We start from the raw sequence: 25371 nt of genomic DNA on the forward strand, positions 1-25371 counted from the left end.
TTCATCTCTGATTCTGACAATCCATCTGTCTCATTCACAGGTATGACCGTCCAGTTGTTCTATGCATCTGAATTTCCTGACTTGACTTTAATCTCCTCACCTGCATACACATTTAAAGTCCCTTTGCTTTTGGTACGCTAACCTGCTGTTTTACTGTTGTATAATTAGTTAAATCCTGTCTGTATTTATTCATTTTTTTTTCTCTCCTTTGAGTGCTTCCTACCTGTTTGTAATTCTTTCATGTGCCTCACCCCTGCTGGTCAGCTGATGTTCATCTGGGTCAATGAGACATGTATATAAGTACTGCACTAGGTCTATGACCGTGGTCTGTGTGCGTGCCTCTGGATAAGTGCCTCATAAGTGTCAGAAATATACCAGAAATGAAATGTAATTCTATGGCCTAACTCTCCATGGTCCCCATTCATCTCTGATTCTGACAATCCATCTGTCTCATTCACAGGTATGACCGTCCAGTTGTTCTATGCATCTGAATTTCCTGACTTGACTTTAATCTCCTCACCTGCATACACATTTAAAGTCCCTTTGCTTTTGGTACGCTAACCTGCTGTTTTACTGTTGTATAATTAGTTAAATCCTGTCTGTATTTATTCATTTTTTTTTCTCTCCTTTGAGTGCTTCCTACCTGTTTGTAATTCTTTCATGTGCCTCACCCCTGCTGGTCAGCTGATGTTCATCTGGGTCAATGAGACATGTATATAAGTACTGCACTAGGTCTATGACCGTGGTCTGTGTGCGTGCCTCTGGATAAGTGCCTCATAAGTGTCAGAAATATACCAGAAATGAAATGTAATTCTATGGCCTAACTCTCCATGGTCCCCATTCATCTCTGATTCTGACAATCCATCTGTCTCATTCACAGGTATGACCGTCCAGTTGTTCTATGCATCTGAATTTCCTGACTTGACTTTAATCTCCTCACCTGCATACACATTTAAAGTCCCTTTGCTTTTGGTACGCTAACCTGCTGTTTTACTGTTGTATAATTAGTTAAATCCTGTCTGTATTTATTCATTTTTTTTTCTCTCCTTTGAGTGCTTCCTACCTGTTTGTAATTCTTTCATGTGCCTCACCCCTGCTGGTCAGCTGATGTTCATCTGGGTCAATGAGACATGTATATAAGTACTGCACTAGGTCTATGACCGTGGTCTGTGTGCGTGCCTCTGGATAAGTGCCTCATAAGTGTCAGAAATATACCAGAAATGAAATGTAATTCTATGGCCTAACTCTCCATGGTCCCCATTCATCTCTGATTCTGACAATCCATCTGTCTCATTCACAGGTATGACCGTCCAGTTGTTCTATGCATCTGAATTTCCTGACTTGACTTTAATCTCCTCACCTGCATACACATTTAAAGTCCCTTTGCTTTTGGTACGCTAACCTGCTGTTTTACTGTTGTATAATTAGTTAAATCCTGTCTGTATTTATTCATTTTTTTTTCTCTCCTTTGAGTGCTTCCTACCTGTTTGTAATTCTTTCATGTGCCTCACCCCTGCTGGTCAGCTGATGTTCATCTGGGTCAATGAGACATGTATATAAGTACTGCACTAGGTCTATGACCGTGGTCTGTGTGCGTGCCTCTGGATAAGTGCCTCATAAGTGTCAGAAATATACCAGAAATGAAATGTAATTCTATGGCCTAACTCTCCATGGTCCCCATTCATCTCTGATTCTGACAATCCATCTGTCTCATTCACAGGTATGACCGTCCAGTTGTTCTATGCATCTGAATTTCCTGACTTGACTTTAATCTCCTCACCTGCATACACATTTAAAGTCCCTTTGCTTTTGGTACGCTAACCTGCTGTTTTACTGTTGTATAATTAGTTAAATCCTGTCTGTATTTATTCATTTTTTTTTCTCTCCTTTGAGTGCTTCCTACCTGTTTGTAATTCTTTCATGTGCCTCACCCCTGCTGGTCAGCTGATGTTCATCTGGGTCAATGAGACATGTATATAAGTACTGCACTAGGTCTATGACCGTGGTCTGTGTGCGTGCCTCTGGATAAGTGCCTCATAAGTGTCAGAAATATACCAGAAATGAAATGTAATTCTATGGCCTAACTCTCCATGGTCCCCATTCATCTCTGATTCTGACAATCCATCTGTCTCATTCACAGGTATGACCGTCCAGTTGTTCTATGCATCTGAATTTCCTGACTTGACTTTAATCTCCTCACCTGCATACACATTTAAAGTCCCTTTGCTTTTGGTACGCTAACCTGCTGTTTTACTGTTGTATAATTAGTTAAATCCTGTCTGTATTTATTCATTTTTTTTTCTCTCCTTTGAGTGCTTCCTACCTGTTTGTAATTCTTTCATGTGCCTCACCCCTGCTGGTCAGCTGATGTTCATCTGGGTCAATGAGACATGTATATAAGTACTGCACTAGGTCTATGACCGTGGTCTGTGTGCGTGCCTCTGGATAAGTGCCTCATAAGTGTCAGAAATATACCAGAAATGAAATGTAATTCTATGGCCTAACTCTCCATGGTCCCCATTCATCTCTGATTCTGACAATCCATCTGTCTCATTCACAGGTATGACCGTCCAGTTGTTCTATGCATCTGAATTTCCTGACTTGACTTTAATCTCCTCACCTGCATACACATTTAAAGTCCCTTTGCTTTTGGTACGCTAACCTGCTGTTTTACTGTTGTATAATTAGTTAAATCCTGTCTGTATTTATTCATTTTTTTTTCTCTCCTTTGAGTGCTTCCTACCTGTTTGTAATTCTTTCATGTGCCTCACCCCTGCTGGTCAGCTGATGTTCATCTGGGTCAATGAGACATGTATATAAGTACTGCACTAGGTCTATGACCGTGGTCTGTGTGCGTGCCTCTGGATAAGTGCCTCATAAGTGTCAGAAATATACCAGAAATGAACCAGACATGACCAGAAGGTAAACTTCTTCAGCTCTTTCTAACCAAGTTTTCCACTGACACAACTTACTTGTTAATTCATATACTTACCACACTACCCCCACCATGTTCACCTATGCCCTCAGTCTTTGCCCCTCTCCTCCTCACTCTCCTTCACTATCCCCACACCCCAGCACCCTCTAAGCAAATATTCATCTCCCCCCTCCCTCCTGCCTTCTCATCTGTCCTCATCTGCTGACCTACTCCTGAACCTCAGGTCGCTCCTAATATCGCGCAGACCATGCCGTCCACTCTCCTTCTCCCACCTGCTCTCCCTTTCTCTACTCCTTCTCACTGCTGGTGACATAGCCCCCAATCCTGGCCCCCCGTGGATGGTACACCCCTCTTTATCACCCACCCACCACTCTCCACATAATAGTAACTACCGCAATCTATCCAACATAAAAACTATTCCCCTCTCACCCACTCTGCCGCCCCCTCTCTCAGGAGCGCTCTGGAATGCCCGTTCAGTGTGTAATAAACTGCACATCATTCACGATCTCTTTACCTCTAGCAATCTATCCTTTCTAGGCATCACCGAAACATGGCTGACACCATCCAACTCTGCCTCCCCAGCTGCACTATGCTACGGTGGCCTGCACTTCTCCCACACTCCTCGCCCTGGCAATAGACAAGGTGGAGGAGTGGGCCTCCTTCTTTCTAACAACTACAACTTCACCACAATCCCACCTCTACCCTCCCTCGACCTGCCTTCCTTTGAAGTGCACTCTGTCCGAATCTATTCTCCCTCCAACCTCCAAGTGGCTGTCATATACAGACCCCCGGGCGCCACCACTGCCTTCCTCGACCACTTCTCTGCCTGGCTTCTACACTTTCTCTCTGCTGACATTCCCACCATCATCATGGGTGACTTCAACATCCCCACTGACACTCGCCAACAAGCCGCTTCCAAACTCCTCTCCCTTGCTTCGTCTTTTGGCTTAACTCAGTGGTCCACCTCTGCCACCCACAAAGATGGACACACACTAGACCTTATCTTCACCCGCCTCTGTCCCCTTTCTGACTTCACAACTTCCCCCCTCCCCCTATCTGACCACCATCTTCTGACCTTTTCAGCCCTGTCCTCCTCACCTACCCCCCCTGTCCAGCACCTAGCACATCCCCGCAGAAACCTTGCACACCTCAACATGCACACCCTCGCCGACTCTATCCTCCCACTGTCCTCCATATCGTCCCTCCACGACACAGACAGCGCCACTACTTTCTACAACACCACCCTCACATCAGCTATTGATTCAGTCGCTCCCCTTGTGCATGGCAGAGTGAGACGAATCAATAGACAACCCTGGCACAACAGCCTCACTAAAAAACTGCGGCAAAGGTCTAGGGCTGCAGAGCGGCGGTGGAAGAAAACGCACTCCCAGGAAGACTTCACCACATTCAAAAATGCAATTCACACATTTCGTTCAGTCCTCACCTCCGCTAAACACGACTACTTCAGAAACCTCATATCCTCTCTAACACACAACCCCAAACAGTTATTCAACACTTTCAACTCCCTCCTTCGCCCACCACTGCCCCCTCCAACCTCCCTCATCTCTGCAGAAGAATTTGCCACCTATTTCCAAGAAAAAAATCGACCTAATAAGGCAAGTCTTCTCTGCTCAGCCACCACAACCCCTTCATGTAGCTGACCACTGCCCCTCCCCCATAAACTTCCTCCCCACCATCACCGAAGGAGAGCTTGCACGTCTGCTCTCAAAAGCGCACCTCACCACCTGCGCACTTGACCCCATGCCATCCCACCTCCTTCCCAACCTCACCACCATCCTTATTCCAGCCTTAACCCATCTCTTCAACCTATCTTTAACGACTGGAACCTTCCCCTCTGCCTTTAAACATGCAACAGTCACACCTATCCTAAAGAAACCTTCCCTCGATCCAACCTCTACTACCAGCTACCGCCCCATATCACTACTCCCACTTGCCTCAAAACTCCTGGAACAGCATGTCCATGCTGAACTTTCCTCCCACCTCTCCTCTAACGCTCTCTTTGACAACCTACAGTCCGGCTTCCGTCCACATCACTCCACCGAAACTGCCCTGACTAAAATCACAAATGACTTGCTTACTGCCAAAGCGAACAAGCACTTCTCTATACTCCTACTCCTAGACCTGTCCTCAGCCTTCGATACCGTTGACCACTCCCTCCTACTACAGATCCTCTCTTCCCTTGGTGTCAGAGACCTCGCCCTCTCTTGGATCTCTTCATACCTCTCAAATCGCACTTTTAGTGTCTCCCACTCCCACACAACCTCTTCATCCCACCATCTCTCTGTTGGCGTCCCTCAAGGCTCTGTCCTAGGACCCCTACTTTTCTCTATCTACACATTTGGCCTGGGACAACTCATAAAGTCCCATGGCTTCCAATACCACCTATATGCCGACGACACCCAGATCTACCTCTCTGGCCCAGATGCCACATCTCTGCTGTCCAAAATCCCGAAATGTCTATCTGCTATATCCTCCTTCTTCTCCTCTCGCTTCCTAAAGCTCAATGTGGCCAAAACTGAACTAATCATCTTTCCTCCGTCTCACCTACACTCTCCACCTGATCTATCTATTACAATAAATAACACCACGCTCTCGCCAGTACCCAAAGTTCGCTGCCTCGGAGTGACCTTTGACTCTGCCTTATCCTTCATACCACACATCCAATCCCTCACCACCTCCTGCCGTCTTCAACTCAAAAATATTTCCAGAATCCGCCCTTTCCTCAATTTGCAATCTACTAAAATGCTAGTGCATGCCCTCATAATCTCCCGCCTCGACTACTGTAACATCCTCCTCTGTGGCCTCCCTGCCAACACGCTTGCCCCTCTCCAGTCCATCCTTAACTCTGCTGCCCGACTTATCCACCTCTCTCCTCAATACCACCCCGCTTCTCCTCTCTGCATGTCCCTCCACTGGCTTCCAATCTTCCACCGTATCCAATTCAAACTTCTAACACTGACCTACAAAGCTGTGCATAATCTTTCCCCTCCGTACATCTCCGAACTACTCTCCCACTACACTCCAACACGTCACCTCCGGTCCTCCCAAGATCTCCTCCTCTCCTCCTCTCTCATTCGCTCCTCACACAACCGACTCCAAGACTTCTCCCGAGCATCCCCAGTCTCCTGGAACTCGCTGCCTCAACACGTCAGACTATCCCCTACTCTTGCAAACTTGAAACGGAACCTGAAAACGCACCTGTTCAGAAATGCCTACAATCTACAATGAACTCGCTGCCGCCCGACCACCGTGCGCAGCTGCCGCCCGACCACCGTGCGCAGCTGCCGCCCGACCACCGTGCGCAGCTGCCGCCCGACCACCGTGCGCAGCTGCCGCCCGACCACCGTGCGCAGCTGCCGCCCGACCACCGTGCGGAGCTGCCGCCCGACCACCGTGCGGAGCTGCCGCCCGACCACCGTGCGGAGCTGCCGCCCGACCACCGTGCGGAGCTGCCGCCTGACCTACACCCCACCTATTGTCTCCTCCCCATAATCCTATAGAATGTAAGCCCGCAAGGGTAGGGCCCTCTTCCCTCTGTACTAGTCTGTCTACTGTAACTTGTATACGTATTTTGTATGTAACCCCCTTCTCATGTACAGCACCATGGAATTAATGGTGCTCTATAAATAAATAATAATAATAATAATAATGGGCTCTTCAGAAAATTACCTACTCTTTAAATCAGGATTTTGTGTCACGAGTATTTTTATTTATTTTTTAAATGTACAAAACAATTAAATGATTATTTGTTCCATATAATAATCTGTAGTTAAAAATGGAAATCTTACAATTTCCACACTAAGCTTTAGGGCTGCTGTTGACTCTAACTTCCCGTTTCAGGAAACAACATATGTACAAAGACACAATAGTCAGGACCATATTTTGTATTGAGTGTGTGCAAGTGTCATTGTGAAAGGACAGGATGAGTGACATCGCTTAAGCTGGTGTCACACTAAGCGACAGCGACAACGACGTCGCTGTTACGTCACCATTTTCGGTGACGTAACAGCGACCTTGTAAGTCGCTGTTATGATCGCTGCTTAGCTGTCAAACACAGCAGAAGCAGCGATCATAACGTCGCTGTGCTACATGTGCAGAGAGCAGGGAGCCGCGCTTAGCGCTGGCTTCCTGCTCTCCTAGGTACAGTACACATCGGGTTAATTAACCCGATGTGTGCTGCAGCTACATGTCACAGTGCAGAGAGCAGGGAGCCGCGCGCACTGCTTAGCGCTGGCTCCTTGCTCTCCTTGCTACAGTATACATCGGGTTAATTACCCGATGCGTACTGCAGCCACATGTCACAGTGCAGGAGCCGGCACTGGCAGCAAGAGCGGAGGCTGGTAACCAGCGTAAACATCGGGTAACCAGGGAAAGGTCTTCCCTTGGTTACCCGATGTTTACGCTGGTTACAGCTTACCGCAGCTGCCAGTGCCGGCTCCTGATCGCTTCATTTCGTCGCTCTCTCGCTGTCACACACAGCGATGTGTGTGTCACAGCGGGAGAGTGACGACCAAAAAATGAAGCTGGACATTCAGCAACGACCGGCGACCTCACAGCAGGGGCCAGGTCGTTGCTGGATGTCACACACAGTGACAGCGACGGGACGTCGCTGCAACGTCACAGAAAATGGTGACATAGCAGCGACGTCGTTGTCGTCGTCGTTATGTGTGACACCAGCTTTATTGTGATTGATGGATTGTGTGTGTGCGCGCGCGTGTGTTTATGTAGAGGTGTTACCAATCACTGTAATCTTGCCTCTGCTAATTAAAGAGCCTGCTGAAAACTCTTCCTGAAAGGACAGGAAGAGCCTAAAAAAGGCCGACTGATCAGTGGGTAAGTTGCAAGAATACTAATTTGGGGATTATCTATTTTAAAATCTCAGTACCAATTTTTTTTTAATCAGGTCTCAAAAACCTGATTTAAACAAAAGGTAGTTTTTTGATAATTTGCCTTTTACAAGCATCTGAGCTGCAAAATACCTAAGTGGGCATCTGGGTGCCGCTGTAGACATATGTGCTGTAACGCTCAAGGCCAGTGTGTAGCGCCCCTGAACCCATCAGGGCACTACAAAGTACTGCATCCAGCCAAAGATGCAGGACCTACCCCTAGGGACCTGAAAGACCAGTGCCAGTAACAGCAAAACACACTGTAATCCCAGTTTTCCCCCATCCACACAGACGGATGACGGACTAGAAATGGACCTAATAGATGGCCACCCAGGGGTGGAGCCGATCCAGTCCACTAGACAACAACCAGGTGGGAGGGGAAAACAGTTAGACAGTAGTGAGAGTTAGTAAGTGGAAGTAAAGCTGGGTTTACACACTGCAACATCTCAAACGACATCGCTGTAACGTCACCGGTTTTGTGACGCAATAGCGATGTTGTTTGCGATGTTGCAGTGTGTGAAACCTATCAGCGACCCGGCCCCTGCTGTGAAGTTGTAATCGTTACAAATCGTTCAGGACCATTCCTAGGTCCTTTGTTTCCCGCTGTGCAGCATGAAGTTTCAGTGTGTGAAGCCTTTTCAGCGACTTTGTTAGCAACTTCCCTTTCAAAAGGCTGCTTATCAACGTCCCCAACAACCAGCTAGGTCGCTCTGCAGGTCCGGATCGCTGTTGAGTTGTTGGCCAGGTTTGCCTGTTTGACAGCTCACCAGAGACTTAGCAGAGACTTAGGGAGGTCGCTATTGCGTCACCAAACCGGTGACGTTACAGCGATGTCCTTTGCGATGTTGCAGTGTGTAAACCCAGCTTAAGAGATGGACATGACTGCTCTGACACGAGAGTGTAACGGAGACCTGAGGGCCCAGGCTTGTGGTTGCCAGAGGAGTACGGCGAAGTACCCCCGGAACCATAGCACCGACGGGGCACAGAGTCCTAGGTCAGGCAAATGCTCCAAGCAGACCTGATAAAAATCTGTACAGTGAGGGGACCATCCAGGACCTCACTGACCTTAGAAGTCCGGGGGCACCAGCAGTATCGGGAGAACCAGGGACTGGAACCGAACACGGTTGCCACCGTATGGACCAGAGACTGAGAGACAAACAAGAGGGGACCCCAAGACACTCCAAGCCACAGGGGCCCACCAACTTGAGAAAGATGCAGGGGAAAGAAGCCACCAGGTCACCAACCAGCACTGGCACTAAAGGGACCAAAGGTGAATACTAGCTTTCCTCCGGGTACCAGTTACCATCTACTGTCAGTAAAGAGAACCAGTTATACCGTAACCCCTCGTGTGGCCTACCGTTTTTTCTGCACCTAACTCCATCACCTAACCCCCTGGACCCCGGCCCTACTTGCGGAGGTCCCAACATCCAAGCTGCCATCACATCAGCCCCAGTGGAACGACTGTGCAGCGGCGGTTCCATCACCATAACCGCAACCCACAAGTGGTGTCACGACAAACTCTATTGAACATTCCCTTGTATATAACCCCCCTTTTAAAAGCGACCCCAGGGTCACGGAACCGGGCAACGGCCACCCAGTGACACATCCCAGTAGTACACTGCCCGGGACAGAGTACCCCATAGCCCTGGGCGGCACAAGTGCAGGGGCAGTGAACAGGATTAGTGGACCCACTGGACCATGGAGAAGAGGTGGGGGGGGGGGGGGACTCAGGCTTACCCCTTAATGGGAGGTGCATAACTAAGCGCCCACCGCGAGGCGGACACCAGATATCACTCCCAGGGCAGTGACCAGGACTGTGGCAGCTGACCCCCAGGACAGGAGACAGACTCTGGTATAGGCACAGGTGCATGCAGGTACAGGCGGAATGTCTGAGGGAGATAGGCAGGAGGGTACAGACAGGTATGGTGGCCACAGCAGGGATAGATACGTATGGGAATGCAGACTCAGGTTCAGGTAACGGACACAGGGTAATAGGACAGGAGCTCAGGACCTGACAATTTACTAGCTAGCAGACTGGAGACTGACAGACTAAGTCAGAATGTTGGACAGGCGCCTCCCCTAATGTCAGGGTGCCTTAAATACATAGTGCCTCTCAGCCACAGGCTGGGAGGCATTTCCTGGAAATGGGGCGACGGCCCTTTAAGAGTAGGGCCGGTGTGCACAACTTAGGTGCACTCCCGGGAACCCTCTATGGCATATACGGGGCCAGGAAGGGGAGGAAGGTAGGAGAGCACGTGGAAGGCCTCGCAGCAGCAGGGGAGAACAGCACCCGGCCGGGGCGGTGAGTAAGTTGGTGTCCCTGCAGGGACGTCGGTGCTACATGGGCCCAATAATATGTCAATTATATATGACTTGAGAAGCTTCGTAAAAAAGGTTATCCAGCAATCTAATAAATATAATTTACTCTTAGGCCAAGTCATAAATCTCAGATTGATCGGGTTCTGAATCTCAGCCCCCTCACCGATCAGGCAAGTGAAGGGGTAATGGTGCACTGGAGGTAGCACAGCTCCGCACACTGTGGTGGTCATGAACGGTGATGGAGCGCTCTTCCATTCAAGTGAGCTGTAAAGAGGAGCGGTCACCTGGTCACAGGCACCAGGATTTGCTTTTATTCCCGCTGCTTACCTGCGGACTCCAGGATTTGTATTTTTTGTAAAGCCTCCATACAATCCCAGAGAGATGGGCCTTTTAATAGCTAGACTGAATTTTAATGTTCTTTTCCAAAGGGGCGTAGCTCCCAGAGAATCCTGTGAGCCACACCTCCTTGGTAAAGACCATAAAATCTAGAGGAGAAAAAAGCCCAATATTTCTGGAACCATATGCCAGATTAAAGAAGAAAAAAATAATATAATACTCAGGGGAGCAGCGGGAATAAAATAATAGCAAAAACGACCCACTTTTGTCCTGGTGACGGGTCCTCTTTAAGCTTTGACATCAAATCGATCAATGTCCAATACACAACAGGGGACAGCAGTAACCGCACCTTTTTATCAAACAGCCGATGTATATATGGCTTCCAAAAGTGTTCCTTAATGCCTTTGACCTCCAGAAGTAAGCCTTGGTGTAGGCAGCACAGGGTCTCGATGATGCAGGGAGGCTCAGAAGGAGGTTTGAAGTCTTTACTGCTGAAATCCTCAGGAAGGCCTGCAGGAAGAGGAGGGAGATAACAATATCATGGATGGCGTAAATTACCATAGACACAGCTCAACCCGACAGGAAAGCTGCAAGGAATCGGTGTTTCTGGTGGTTTCCCAGGCTTCTTACATGATTCCTGCCACTAATAATTACATTAATTGCCTCATTTGATGCTATTTTTTATGTGAATATTTTATAAATGGATTATGAGAGCGAACTGAAAGCCAATTATCTTTAATTCAGCAATTAACAAATCATACATGGGAATATGTCAGCAGGTTTTGGCTACCTCATCTGACAGCAGTATGATGTAGGCAAAGACAAGCTGAATCCAATGATGTATCACTTAGATTACTGGCTGCAGCCGTTCTGACTAGGGATGGGCGGACTCTGACTGTAAAAAAAAGTCCGGATCCACGCAGTGTCAAAGGTACTCGGGAGTCTGTATTAATCCGGATTCGGCACTCGAGAAATTACAGGAAAAATAAAGAAAATAAGAATGAAGTGAGCGTTTCATACTTAGAGGCTCAGTCATGGCGGCACACTGCTTCCAGGTCGCGCATTCACTTCCTGTGCCACCATTACATATGCACTGCTTTCCTTACCCACCGGCCATCCTGGCGTCTGTGATTGGTTGCAGTTAGACGCGCCCCCAGCCTGTGTAACAGTGTCTGCCTGCAACCCCTGATAGACACTGCATGCGGGTCAGTACGGAGGTATAAAAATAAATAAATAAAACAATTGGCGCAGGGTCCCCCCATATTATGATACCCAGCACATATAAAGCCAACGGCTACAGGCTGCTAACTCAGTCCTGGCGTCTGCGATTGGTTGCAGTCAGCTAACACACTGACACTCAGGGAGGGGGGGGGAGAGGGGTCTGACTTCAACCAATCACAGGTATCGGTGGGCGGCAAAAGCAGGGCATATGCATGATCAGTAATTAGCAGCCTAGGAAGAGAATGCGAGGCCTAGGAGCAGCGTACAACGATGCCGGAGTCTTGGTAAGTATAGCGCACTTGCTCCCATTCCCCTATCCCTTCTACCACCATTTTTTAATCTCCGGATTCTGATCCCCATTGACTTATGTGGGGCCGCATTCCGGACTAGATCCGGATTTTTAAGAAAAAAAAAATAAATAAAAAAGGTACAGGGACCCGCCAGTCCCGGTTTTCTGCGAGTCCGCCCATCTTTAGTTCTGACACACTCAGATTGTATAGTTTTAGTATGTAGCAGAGCCAAGAAAGCTGCCCCTGCCCACACCAGGCTCTATATAGAAATTGTACATTCACAGTGAGGTGTCAATAAGGGGAGGGGGAGTGCTGGACTGCCTAGCACATGACATTTTAGTCTAAGCAATAAGGGTCTTGAGGCTTAAGTAAATATAACAAATAAACAACAGATCGGATTGTGACAAGACAGACATCCCTGAATTCTCTGTGTTAACCCTTGCATCATGCTGGCTTTATATTGCATAGCAAAAACCTGCTGGCAGATTCCCTTTAAAAGGGTATATCAATCAACACGGCTTTGGCAGTGATGCCTGCCTAAGGAGCAGAACGGATGAGAAGCTGCCTGTGAATCGTTGCGATGTCAGCGGAAGCTGGGACTGCTCAGAGTTGTTGCCCGGGCACAACAAGCACGTAAGTGGCAACTATGTGCCTGTTAGTGCTTAGGCACATTTTTTAATTTTTTGTAGCGTCCCAGATATACCCTTTAACAATGAAATTACAACACCAAGGAAGTTATGGAATTATTGAAATCACAGGATGCTTAAACATGTCAATGATGTGAAGATTGTGAAAAAAAATATATATATTTATTCATCAACAAGTATGAGTACCACACACACAGAGATCCTCGCACTTACACAACTTGTCTGCTATCAATGAGGTCATTAAACCATTTTTTGCTACCTATTCTGAGAGCAGCATAATGTAGAAGCAGAGACCCTAATTCCCGCCGTGTGTCACTTAGTTTACTGGGAGCAGCAGTTGTTAGATGTAGCAATGCTGAGAACGCTACCCCTCATCCACACCAGAGCTTCCCATGTACATTGTTTATGAACAGTGAGCTGCTCATCAGTGCTGGGGTGTAGTTTTACCAGGTCGCACATGGGCACTAGTTTGGGCAGTGATGGATAATCTACTGTTGATAAAACACCTAGGCGGGCTTTGCACATTGTGACATCGCAAGCCGATGCTGCGATGTCGAACGCGATAGTCCCCGCCCCCGTCGCAGCAGCGATATCTTGTGATTGCTGCCGTAGCGAACATTATCGCTACGGCAGCTTCACATGCACTTCCCTGCCCTACAACGTCGCTCTGGCCGGCGACCTGCCTCCTTCCTAAGGGGGCGGGTCGTGCGGAGTCACAGCAACGTCACACGGCAGGCGGCCAATAGAAGCGGAGGGGCGGAGATAAGCGGGACGTAAACATCCCGCCCACCTCCTTCCTTCCTCATTGCAGCCGGGACGCAGGTAAGGAGATGTTCCTCGCTCTTGCGACTTCATACACAGCGATGTGTGCTGCCGCAGGAACGAGGAACAACATCGTACCTGTCGTTGCTGCAAAATTTTAGAAATGTTGGACCCTACACCGATCATACGATAACGACGCTTTTGCGCTCGTTAATCGTATGTAAAAGGAATCACATACTACGATGTCGACAGCGACGACGGTTATGTGTCAATTTCGATTTGACCCCACCGACATCGCACATGTGATGTCGCAATGTGCAAAGCCCGCCTTATTGTACTGAAACAACAGCACAGAGAGAATAGAGAAGGGAGAGAAAGAAAAAAGCGAGAAAAAGGTGAGAAAGAGAAAAGAGAGGGCAGGGAAAGAGAAAAGATGGAGCAAGATAGGGAAAAGAGTGGAGAGAAATAAAGAGAAAAAGGGGAGAGAAAGAAATGAGACAGAAAAAAAATTTTGAAGACAAAGGAAGAGGGGGAGGGAGTGTGAGAGAGACAGATGCAGAGACAGAGAGAGATGCAGAGAGAGAGAGAGATGCAGAGAAAGAGATGCAGAGAGAGAGATGCAGAGAGAGAGAGAGATGCAGAGAGAGATGCAGAGAGAAAGAGAGAGAGATGCAGAGAGAGAGAGAGAGAGAGATGCAGAGAGAGATGCAGAGAGAGAGATGCAGAGAGAGATGCAGAGAGAGAGATGCAGAGAGAGAGATGCAGAGAGAGAGAGATGCAGAGAGAAAGAGAGATGCAGAGAGAAAGAGAGAGAGATGCAGAGAGAGAGAGAGAGATGCAGAGAGAGAGAGAGATGCAGAGAGAGAGAGATGCAGAGAGAGAGATGCAGAGAGAGAGATGCAGAGAGAGAGAGATGCAGAGAGAGATGCAGAGAGAGAGAGATGCAGAGAGAGAGAGATGCAGAGAGAGAGATGCAGAGAGAGAGAGATGCAGAGAGAGAGAGATGCAGAGAGAGAGAGATGCAGAGAGAGAGAGATGCAGAGAGAGAGATGCAGAGAGAGAGATGCAGAGACAGAGAGAGATGCAGAGACAGAGAGAGAGATGCAGAGAGAGAGAGAGAGATGCAGAGAGAGAGATGCAGAGAGAGAGAGAGAGAGAGATGCAGAGAGAGAGAGATGCAGAGAGAGAGAGATGCAGAGAGAGAGAGATGCAGAGAGAGAGATGCAGAGAGAGAGATGCAGAGAGAGATGCAGAGACAGAGAGAGAGAGATGCAGAGACAGAGAGAGAGAGAGATGCAGAGACAGAGAGAGAGAGATGCAGAGAGAGAGAGAGATGCAGAGAGAGAGAGAGATGCAGAGAGAGAGAGAGATGCAGAGAGAGAGAGATGCAGAGAGAGAGAGAGATGCAGAGAGAGAGAGATGCAGAGAGAGAGAGAGATGCAGAGAGAAAGAGAGAGAGATGCAGAGAGAGATGCAGAGAGAAAGAGAGAGAGATGCAGAGAGAAAGAGAGAGAGAGAGATGCAGAGAGAAAGAGAGAGAGCGAGATGCAGAGAGAGAGCGAGATGCAGAGAGAGAGAGATGCAGAGAGAGAGAGATGCAGAGAGAGAGAGATGCAGAGAGAGAGAGATGCAGAGAGAGAGAGATGCAGAGAGAGAGAGATGCAGAGAGAGAGAGATGCAGAGAGAGATGCAGAGAGAGAGATGCAGAGAGAGATGCAGAGAGAGAGAGAGAGAGAGATGCAGAGAGAGAGAGATGCAGAGAGAGAGAGAGAGAGATGCAGAGAGAGAGAGATGCAGAGAGAGAGAGAGAGAGAGAGAGATGCAGAGAGAGAGAGAGAGAGAGAGAGAGAGAGAGATGCAGAGAGAGAGAGATGCAGAGAGAGAGAGATGCAGAGAGAGAGAGATGCAGAGAGAGAGAGATGCAGAGAGAGAGAGATGCAGAGAGAGAGAGAGAGAGAGATGCAGAGAGATGCAGAGAGAGAGAGATGCAGAGAGAGAGAGAGAGAGAGAGAGATGCAGAGAGAAAGAGAGAGAGAGAGATGCAGAGAGAGAGAGAGAGAGAGAGATGCAGAGAGAAATAAAAGACAGAATCAAACTGCTAAAATGTAAGAAGGCCGCGGGCAGTGATGGCATCCTGCCAGAGATGATCAAATACAGTTCCCCAGAAATACATGCAGCACTATTCACCCACGTCCTGAGTGCCGGCTACTTCCCTCAAAGCTGGAATCAAGGTCTCATAACGCCCATCTACAAGAATGGAGACCGGTATGACCCAGCAAACTACAGAGGGATCTGTGTCAACAGCATTCTGGGAAAACTGTTTAACAGCATCATTAATAAAAAGGATTATCGCCTTCCTCACCCAGGGTGACATCCTCAGCAGAAGCCAAGCTGGGTTCCTGCCAAACCACCGCACCACGGACCACATTTACACCCTGCAAAGCCTCATCAAGACCCACGTCCACGACAAAAAACAGGGGACAATATTTGCATGTTTCGTGGACTTCAAAAAGGCATTTGACTCAGTTTGGCATCCAGGCCTGTTCCTGAAACTTCTGGAGAGTGGAATAGGTGGCAGAACCTATGACGTGATCAAGAGCTCATACACTGAGAACCGGTGCAGCGTGAAGGTGAACGGAAAGAGAACGGCTTTCTTCCGGCAGTGCCGTGGGGTCAGACAGGGCTGCAGCCTGAGTCCAACTCTATTCAACATCTATATAAATGGACTAGCAGCAGCTCTAGAGTCCTCCCCCATTCCAGGCCTCAGTCTGCATGACCAAGAGGTGAAGTTCCTGCTGTACGCAGACGGCCTCCTGCTACTCTCCCCAACTGAAAGAGGCCTCCAAGATAGCCTGGCAGTACTGGAAACATTCAGCACCACATGGGCGCTTCCCATCAACCAAAAGAAGACCAAAGTCATGGTGTTTCAGAAGAGGAACCAGAACAAAATAAACACTCCCTCCTTCACATTAAATGGCTCCACGCTGGAGAACACCAGCAGCTATACCTACCTCGGTCTGGAGCTAAGCAATAACGGGAGCCTCAAGCAAGCAGCAGAAGCCCTGAAAGGAAAAGCGTGCAGAACCTTCAACGCCATCAGAAGACAACTGTACCACCTCAAACCACCTGTGAGAGTCTGGCTCAAGATATTCGACAGCGTCATCACCCCTATACTGCTATATGGCAGCGAGGTATGGGGCCCAGTGACCTACCCAGACCACACAAAGTGGGATTCCAGCCCTACCGAAGTCTTCCACATGGAGTTCTGTAAATATCTCCTCCAAGTCCATCGCAGCACCTCAAACATAGCCTGTCGAGCAGAGCTGGGCCGATTCCCCTTATGGTTCACTATACACCAGAGGGCGCTATCACACCAGGCGCACATACAGAACAGCAACCCCAGCTCCTACCATCATAAAGCCCTGCTGAGCCGGAGCCCAGAGCAAGCCAAGAACTGCAGCAGCCAAAGTCAGCAACACACCCTGACAAAAGCCCAAATAAAAGAGATCTCTGAGAGCTGCAAGATGCAATACATAGAGGACTGGAAGAGTGAATTAGAGAACTCCCAGAAACTCACCATCTACCGGTCACTGCAAAGGGACTGCACTCTGGCCCCATATCTGGAAAGGCTATGCCACCCCAAAGACAGGCAGACCCTGAGCCTGTACAGACTGAGTGCCCACAGCCTAGAGGTGGAAACAGGGCGGCACCGACAGACATACAAGCCACGGGAGAACAGACTGTGCCAGCACTGCCAGCAGGGGGCTCTGGAGGACGAGACGCATTTCCTACTGCACTGTGACAAATACTCAGCAGTGAGGGCCTCCCACTTCCAGAAATTTACCACCCATACCCCGGGCTTTCCATCCATGGACAAGGACATGAAACTCCGCTTCCTACTGGGGGAAGAGGAATCAATGGTGGAGATCGCCGCCCAATATGTCACCACATGTCATAAGCTGAGGGGAACCTTAGACCCCTAAATGGACTTTCAGAGCCAAAATTGTGCCCCCAACTCCCCATAACCCTGATCCCCTCCCACCACACTTACTGTATTTCTCCTGCTTTGGCAACACTAATTGTATTTTGGTCCTGCCAATAAAGCATATTTGAATTTGCAGAGAGAGAGAGAGAGAGAGAGATGCAGAGAGAGAGAGAGAGAGAGATGCAGAGAGAGAGATGCAGAGAGAGAAATGCAGAGAGAGAGAGATGCAGAGAGATGCAGAGAGAGAGAGATGCAGAGAGAGAGAGATGCAGAGAGAGAAATGCAGAGAGAGAAATGCAGAGAGAGAGAGATGCAGAGAGAGAGAGATGCAGAGAGAGAGAGAGAGAGATGCAGAGAGAGAGAGATGCAGAGAGAGAGAGAGATGCAGAGAGAGAGAGAGATGCAGAGAGAGAGAGAGATGCAGAGAGAGAAAGAGAGATGCAGAGAGAGAAAGAGAGATGCAGAGAGAGAGAGAGAGAGAGAGAGAGAGATGCAGAGAGAGAGAGAGAGAGATGCAGAGAGAGAGAGAGAGAGAGATGCAGAGAGAGAGAGAGAGATGCAGAGAGAGAGAGAGAGAGATGCAGAGAGAGAGAGAGAGAGATGCAGAGAGAGAGAGAGATGCAGAGAGAGAGAGAGATGCAGAGAGAGAGAGAGATGCAGAGAGAGAGAGAGAGATGCAGAGAGAGAGAGAGAGATGCAGAGAGAGAGAGAGATGCAGAGAGAGAGAGATGCAGAGAGAGAGAGAGAGATGCAGAGAGAGAGAGAGATGCAGAGAGAGAGAGAGATGCAGAGAGAGAGAGAGATGCAGAGAGAGAGAGAGAGATGCAGAGAGAGAGAGAGATGCAGAGAGAGAGAGAGAGAGAGAGAGAGAGAAAGAAGAGAGAGAGAGAGAGATGCAGAGAGAGAGAGAGAGAGAGAGAGAGATGCAGAGAGAGAGAGTGACAGAAGAGAAAAAGTGAGAGAAAGGAGAGAGAACACAAAAGATAGAGAGCAAGAGGAGAGGAAAGAAAGGAAGGGACGGAGAAACAGAGAAAAGGTATTTGAACAAAGCTGAACACGCTGGTGAGGCATAACTGATGCAATACATAATTTGCCTCTATGTCATGAATAGCGAATGTCATTATATTCTCCAATTTAGTTTTTCTATAAATACACTGCACCAAGAAAACTCAGCAAAATGTAGCAAATAACGGGCGCTAATGCATGAAAGTGTCACTTGTGTAACAATGTCCTTCCTGATGAAGTTTTAGCTGAGTTTTGGCCTGATTTAGTTCTCAGAGCTCCAGGATTTATCATTTCCTCCCAGACATCTATCTTGGACCATGGCCTCCGTCTATCTCGGGTCCCATACTCTTCCAGTACAGTCAGTCTTTCAGACCGGTGCACAGATATAAATGTAGCTGTTATAGATCATCGTTTATAACATTGGGTTACAATAGTATGGAAATAATCTCAGATATATGACACACAGGGTCTGATCCGTGTATAAACACAGTCTATCGGTGTGAAAACCTGAACCACAACCTCAAAAGAAGGGGATGAAGACTTTACCTGATGATTACGGCTGCAGGATACGGTTTCAGTGGATTTTATTTCCCCTTCAATCAAAGCCGCAATGAAATCCTCGGAAAATCTCATACTCCGCCGGAGAAAAAAAAAAATGGTATTGCTGACTCAATGGAAAATTGGGAGGATAATTGTTTTCATATGTTTTCGGGTTCTCAGACCAAGCTCTACCAGGCAGTCACTACTCCCAAATGGGGGTCTTATATGTTCCTGTATACAAACCTCTCCCCAAGAAAGAGTGTACATTTAAAGACAATAGGATATGGATCCATACAGACTTTCCATTAGCCCGTATACCACTTTGTATTTGTAGAGCGGTGTTTTGACTAATCAGTAGGGGGTCTCAGGAGCCGGCCCCCCACAGATCGGCAGCACATAGCAATCCCCTGTAATATTAAAATAATGTGATCAAATTATATAATTTAGATAATTAACTCTTTCACACACAGCATTGGTGACTGAGGAACTGAGGTGACAAGGAAGAATGACTAAAATGGATACTTTGAAGAGCGCCGCACAGCGTTTAACACTTGATAGGATCCCAGAGATCCATGGGAGAGACCAGAACGGCTCAGAGTTCTAGATGAAGAAGGGAGAGAAGGCTTATCTAACCTAAAAGCGATCCTGAACTATGCGACACTGAAATAAAATCCCCCAGCTGAAGGAAATAATGACCATCATCCCAAACTTGATGTATAACAAGCAGCCTGTTAGGCTGTGGGCAGAGTTGTACAAGAGAGGCTGCACGTGTGATTGGCCAGTCGGCCAGGAGTAGGCCGGGCAAGAGTCGAGGAGTAAAATTAGGAGCATAGCCACCGGGGAGAACCAGGGAGGCATGGAGGTGGCGCCCAAGGCCCTAAAAAATGCAAAATAAAGGCTATGGGAGAGGGAGGAGAAAACATTCTCTCTCATTACTCTGGCATTTGGCAAATAAAAATAATTTTGATTCCTAATTGGCCTAAAACGAGAAAGGTTTATTCTGATTTCATGTCAGATAGTGAGAAAAACATGCAGATGTGTCTTTATAGAGAGTGGATGTAAACTTCTGGTTTCAACTGTACAGCTCCATACCTGGTAGTATAAATTATACTTTTACATAGTTACATAGTTACTTAGGTTGAAAAAAGACCTAGGTCCATCTAGTTCAACCTTCCTCCACCAGTTCTACATTTAGTCACTAAGTCATTTATGACCAACAATGTTGTGTGTACTGAGGAAATCATCCAGCCCTTTTTTAAAAGCTGTTATAGTATCTGCCATTACTACCTCTTGTGGTCGGCATTCCACAGTCTGACCGCTCTAACTGTAAAGAACCCTTTCCTATTTAGCTGTCGGAATCGCTTTTCTTCCACTCGCAGTGAGTGCCCCCTGGTCCTTAGTACTGTCTTTGGAAGAAATAAGTCATGTGCCAGTCCTTTATATTGACCACACATGTATTTATACATATAAATGAGATCTCCTCTGAGACGTCTTTTTTCTAAGCTAAACATATCTAACTTTTTCAACCTGTCATCATATGTGAGGCCTTCCATTCCTTGTAGTAGTCTAGTTACCTGCCTTTGAACTGACTCTAACTTCTGAATGTCATTTTTAAAATGTGGAGCCCAAAACTGGATCCCGTATTCCAGATGTGGCCTTACAAGTGATTTATAGAGGGGTAACAATACGTTGGGATCACGGGATCTAATCTCTCTTTTTATACACCCTAAAATCTTGTTTGCTTTAGCAGCTGCTGCTTGACATTGAGTGCTGCTGCTCAGCTTATTTGTAATGAGAATACCCAAGTCCTTCTCCTGTTCTGTAGTCCCGAGTTTACTTCCATTTAATGTATACGCAGCTATAGGATTACTCCGTCCTAGGTGCATTACTTTACATTTATCAACATTAAATCTCATTTGCCAAGTATCTGCCCATTCTGACATCTTATCCAGATCTTTTTGTAATATTGTACTATCCAGGTCAGTTTTTAATATCCTACATAGTTTGGTGTCATCAGCAAAGACTGACACTTTACTATCAATCCCATCCACAAGGTCATTAATAAAGAGAGTAAAAAGAATCGGTCCAAGCACAGATCCCTGCGGCACCCCACTGCTGACTATAGCCCATTTAGAGAATGTACCATTTATGACTACTCTTTGTTTCCTATCTTTTAGCCAATTCCTTACCCAGTTGCATATTAAAAGGGAACCTGTCACCACTTTTTTGGCGTATAAGCTGTGGCCACCACCACCGGGCTCTTATATACAGCATTCTAACATGCAGTATATAAGAGCCCAGGCCGGGAGTAAAACATAAAAAACACTTTATAATACCTACCCAACGGTCGCATGGTGGGCCTAATGGGCGTCTCCATTCTCAAGTGCAGGTGCCTCCTTCGTCCATCTTTGTCCTCTTTCTGAAGCCTGTGTGCATGATGCGGCTACGTTATACACACTCGCCGGTCCTGCACAGGCGCACTACAATACTTTGATCTGCCCTGCTCAGGACCTGAATGTCGGCGAGTGTGGATGACGTCGGATCCGTCATGCACCATGGCTGGAGAAGGAGAACAAAGATGGCCAAAAGATGTGGCGCCGGGAACCGGACAACAGAGACGCCCATTAGGCCCACCGTGCGACCGTTGGGTAAGTATTATAAAGTGTTTTTTACGTTATACCCCCGGCCTGGGCTCTTATATACAGCATGTTAGAATGCTGTATATAAGAGCCCGGTGGTGGTGGCCGCAGCTTATAGGCCAAAAAAGTGGTGACAGGTTCCCTTTAATTGTGAGAGACTGTCTGCACCGATGAGCTCCATATGTCCCATAACTTACTAAAATTTCTATGGGCTCCTCTATTAGGATACACTGTTATCTCATGTGATTACTGTTCTTACAAAACCAACCCATGACCTTAACATTGGCGGGCAACTATCAATTTCCTTGCAAGAAATAATGTTTCTCTAAAGATTTTGGTATGACAAATCCATATCTCCTCCTCCAGTAGCCCAAATAAACATATTTTAGGATTTGGTGGAACAGGAATGGATATCAGGGAGGATAGAAAAGTGACTAAAATCTGCCAGAAGGAGAGAATAATTGTAGAAGTCCAAATCACGTGCCAGAAATCTGCGTTTAAGCTGTGGCACCGCAAACTTTTCGAAGAGGATGGTCTACTCATTCGATGCAACCTTGAGGAGGTTAGGTAGATTTGGTCAATAATGTATAATTGAGTCAGTCATTCTATTGATTACTGAAGGAGAGACATAAAGGGGGATTCCAAGATCTCCTCCCAGTCCTCCCCACTAGTGGGAATAAGCAGCTCCCACTTTTCTTTCACCAATACCTATTGATTAGTATGTATGTGTACAGGGCTGATATGAGACCTTGCAGGCCTAGTGACTTAAAAATACCTATCAATGGGAAGGTAGATTATGGTCACTACGCTTTATGAATTCAATTGTGATTGAAGAGTGGACCTTAATTGAAGATACCTAAAAATTGGGATCTCGTCACATCATACTTATTTCTCAACTGATCGAAAGAGAACAGTATATTCTGGTCATAAAGGTCACCATGTAAAAGGATGTTTTGAGTGCTACAAAACTGAGGGGATGGGCAAGATACCAAGTAAGGGTTCTGCCATAGAGGCATGTCCGCTAAAATAGGAGTCAAAATTTGACACCCGGCTCATTTACCTCCAAACTAATTGCGCCAACTTGAGAATACAGTATTCAACATTTTGGGATTCTCAGGTTTATCAATTTCCAAAAAATCCTAGTAGATAACTAATGTCCGCTGCTTCCACCAAGGCACTCTCCGAATTTGGTAGTTGAGAACGCTGCATCCAACTCCTTAGTGCCTTTAGCAGGCCTGCTATGTATAAAGAGAAAAAAATCTGGGAAAGCTGTAACCCCGAGCTTTTTGGGTCTTTGAAGGGTAGATGAGGAGCTAAATTTTTATTGCTTTGGGCCAGCATCCTAGTGGCAGCAGTATACACCCATGGTTTCCTCTGTCCCTCAATGAAGCGATCGAGAAATATAAATATACAGCATCCTAATGGGTGAAATACGGAGGTGAACATTGGAAAATATAGCCTGGAAAAGGTCTTTTGGCAGTAGGATGGATTTCCAAAAGATTTGGTCATAAACACTAAGATTCTTGGGAATTCCACTTTGCCCACAACGTGCCTGACAATTATTAATGGCTATCACGAGCTTTTAAAGCACCACTGCAGCCTGAAGTAGTGCTTTTAACCTGAGTCCTCTGTCCCGATCTTATACTCATCCTCAGACATCTCCTTTTTTCGGTCCCGCGGCGTCATCCTGTAACTGTAACTACTGACTAGTTGTAAGTCAGAAGTTATGACAAAAGTTCTTAACATAGCTCTATCAGGGCCAAAATGAGGTCAGAACAAGGCTCTCATAGACTTGTTTTGAAGAATGACCTCTGGCACGCTCCATGAAACATTGGAGCTGCCGGCAAGTCACAAACTGGCGGTGATAGAAGGTGAAACATTAGAGGCAGGGAACTTAGATTAGAAGCACCACTCAGGCAGTAAAATAAAAAAAAAAACAAAAAAAAACCAAAAACCTGGAGTGGTTCTTTAACTAGCTTTACTATTCATTCTGCTAGAGACCAGAGTAGTCTATTGGGATTAGTGCGGTTTGATCAAGATCCTATATGGAGACAAATGGAGTAAGAACGATTTCAATTATAGCAGACATCATCTGTAAAACACCAGAATGTAAATATTTACTTGCGACACTGCCTGTGTCTCATCAGTACCTTGGTCTGCAATTTGATGATGGCTGGTAACAACAACTTCTAGTACCACTTACTATTGTTAAGGACATACTGGGAGTTGCAGGCTCATGTCACAAAAATTGTACATGGGGCCGACTTGAAACGGCAGTTGATTGCTGTACTAAGGTTGGTGATGTATTTATGTACTGATAGTGGTTCTGGTGCTGTATTTGTGTACTCACATTAATTCTAGTGATGTACTCATCTAAGTACTTCTTCAATTTTATTTAAGGCCATTAGGATTTATTCACTATGACAATGTGGCCCTTGGTCCAAAAAATATTGTACACTACCTTATGTGGTGGTAAGCAGCTACTATGCTAGACTGAAAAGAGATTGTGGACTAATCAGATATTTATAGCGTCAGATGCCGATACGTCTTACAGGAATAGGTTTTTATAAATGTTTATTATTTTAACCAGCTTCTTACCTTGGAAGTTGGGGTTCAGGAGCTCTCGGCGGTTCGGGCATAACAAAGCATTCCCAAAAACAAGGTCCAAGGCACAGAGCAGAAGGTGGTAAGAATTCACCAAGTCATCACTAATCATTGGAAAGTTTCCTGCAGAAATAGAAGAGGGGGTCTATAAATCAAGAAATAATTGCACATAGAAGTTCTAGTCACTAGCTGGTTTAATTACATTCAAGACGTTTCCCATTAGCATTACGGAGATATAGTTATTGTCAAAGGTAGATGACATTCCTGATCCTTCACATGGTTTATATACCTATGGCACACACAGGAAAATGTTGGGTCTGAGGCTAATTCGCAAGAGAACAGTACATACCAACCCATAGCCATATCCCAGTGTTTGGCCAGCGTGCCACCTGCATGGCGGGTTTATGGTCTTTGCAATAATGTGGGTTTCCTGTGAGCGCTTCAGTTTCCTCCCAGCATCCGCCAAAGTGAATTATTTTCCCATGAGCCTAGATCCAGACGTGTGGTTATGTGGTTTTGTATTTCAGTGCTCTGGGGAAATTATATTGCGAGATCTGAATGGGTGCAGGCATATATAAATATTAAAGTGAACCTGTCACCGGGTGGGAAGTGGGGCGACTGCGCTTATTTTATTCCTGCTGCTCTCCTATCATATGGTTCCAGAGATATGGGCTTTTTTATTTTGCGCTCATTTATATGGTCTTTACCAAGGGGGCGTGGCTTGCAGGGTAATTATGTAGAGAAGCCTAAAGAACCACCCTGGAGGATCCTGTAAGCCACACCCCCTTTGTAGAAAAACTTAAACTGTTGCATATTGGGCGTATTTAATAAAAAAGGGTCGATATCTCTGGAACTATATAGAGGATTTAAAAAAAATAAACAAAAAAAAAAAATTGTGTCTGATGGCATTGCGTTGCATCCGGCTTTTGCCGGATCCGTCATAATTGCCTAAAATGGCGGCCGGAGGGAACGTATCTTGTAACATTTTTTTGTCCGGCAAAAAAAAAATGCATCGCGCCAGATCCGGCGCGATACGACGTGTTTTACAATGGAAGCCTATGGACGCCGGATCCGGCGTAATGCGGTAGAAAACGGATGCACAGCCGGATCAGTTTTTGTAAACTGAGCATGCTCCAATGTATTGAAAAAAACGGATCCAGCAAAAAAAAAAAAAAAAAACG

The 25371-nt window shown here is 46.7% G+C and overlaps 1 protein-coding gene across 1 annotated transcript in view; it reads right to left on the minus strand.

The window, feature by feature from the left end:
* The window catches only part of RBL2 (RB transcriptional corepressor like 2), a 166733-nt gene that overhangs the window by 51271 nt on the left and 90091 nt on the right, over positions 1–25371 (minus strand). The window contains exons 5-6 of the mRNA XM_075325723.1: positions 24185–24313; positions 10847–11007 (exon numbers count right to left, since the gene is read on the minus strand). Coding sequence (XP_075181838.1) covers positions 10847–11007; positions 24185–24313 — 290 coding nt within the window. The remainder of the gene's footprint in view (positions 1–10846; positions 11008–24184; positions 24314–25371) is intronic.

Source organism: Anomaloglossus baeobatrachus, chromosome 10 (genome assembly GCF_048569485.1).
Source record: "Anomaloglossus baeobatrachus isolate aAnoBae1 chromosome 10, aAnoBae1.hap1, whole genome shotgun sequence".
Classification (NCBI taxonomy): domain Eukaryota; kingdom Metazoa; phylum Chordata; class Amphibia; order Anura; family Aromobatidae; genus Anomaloglossus; species Anomaloglossus baeobatrachus.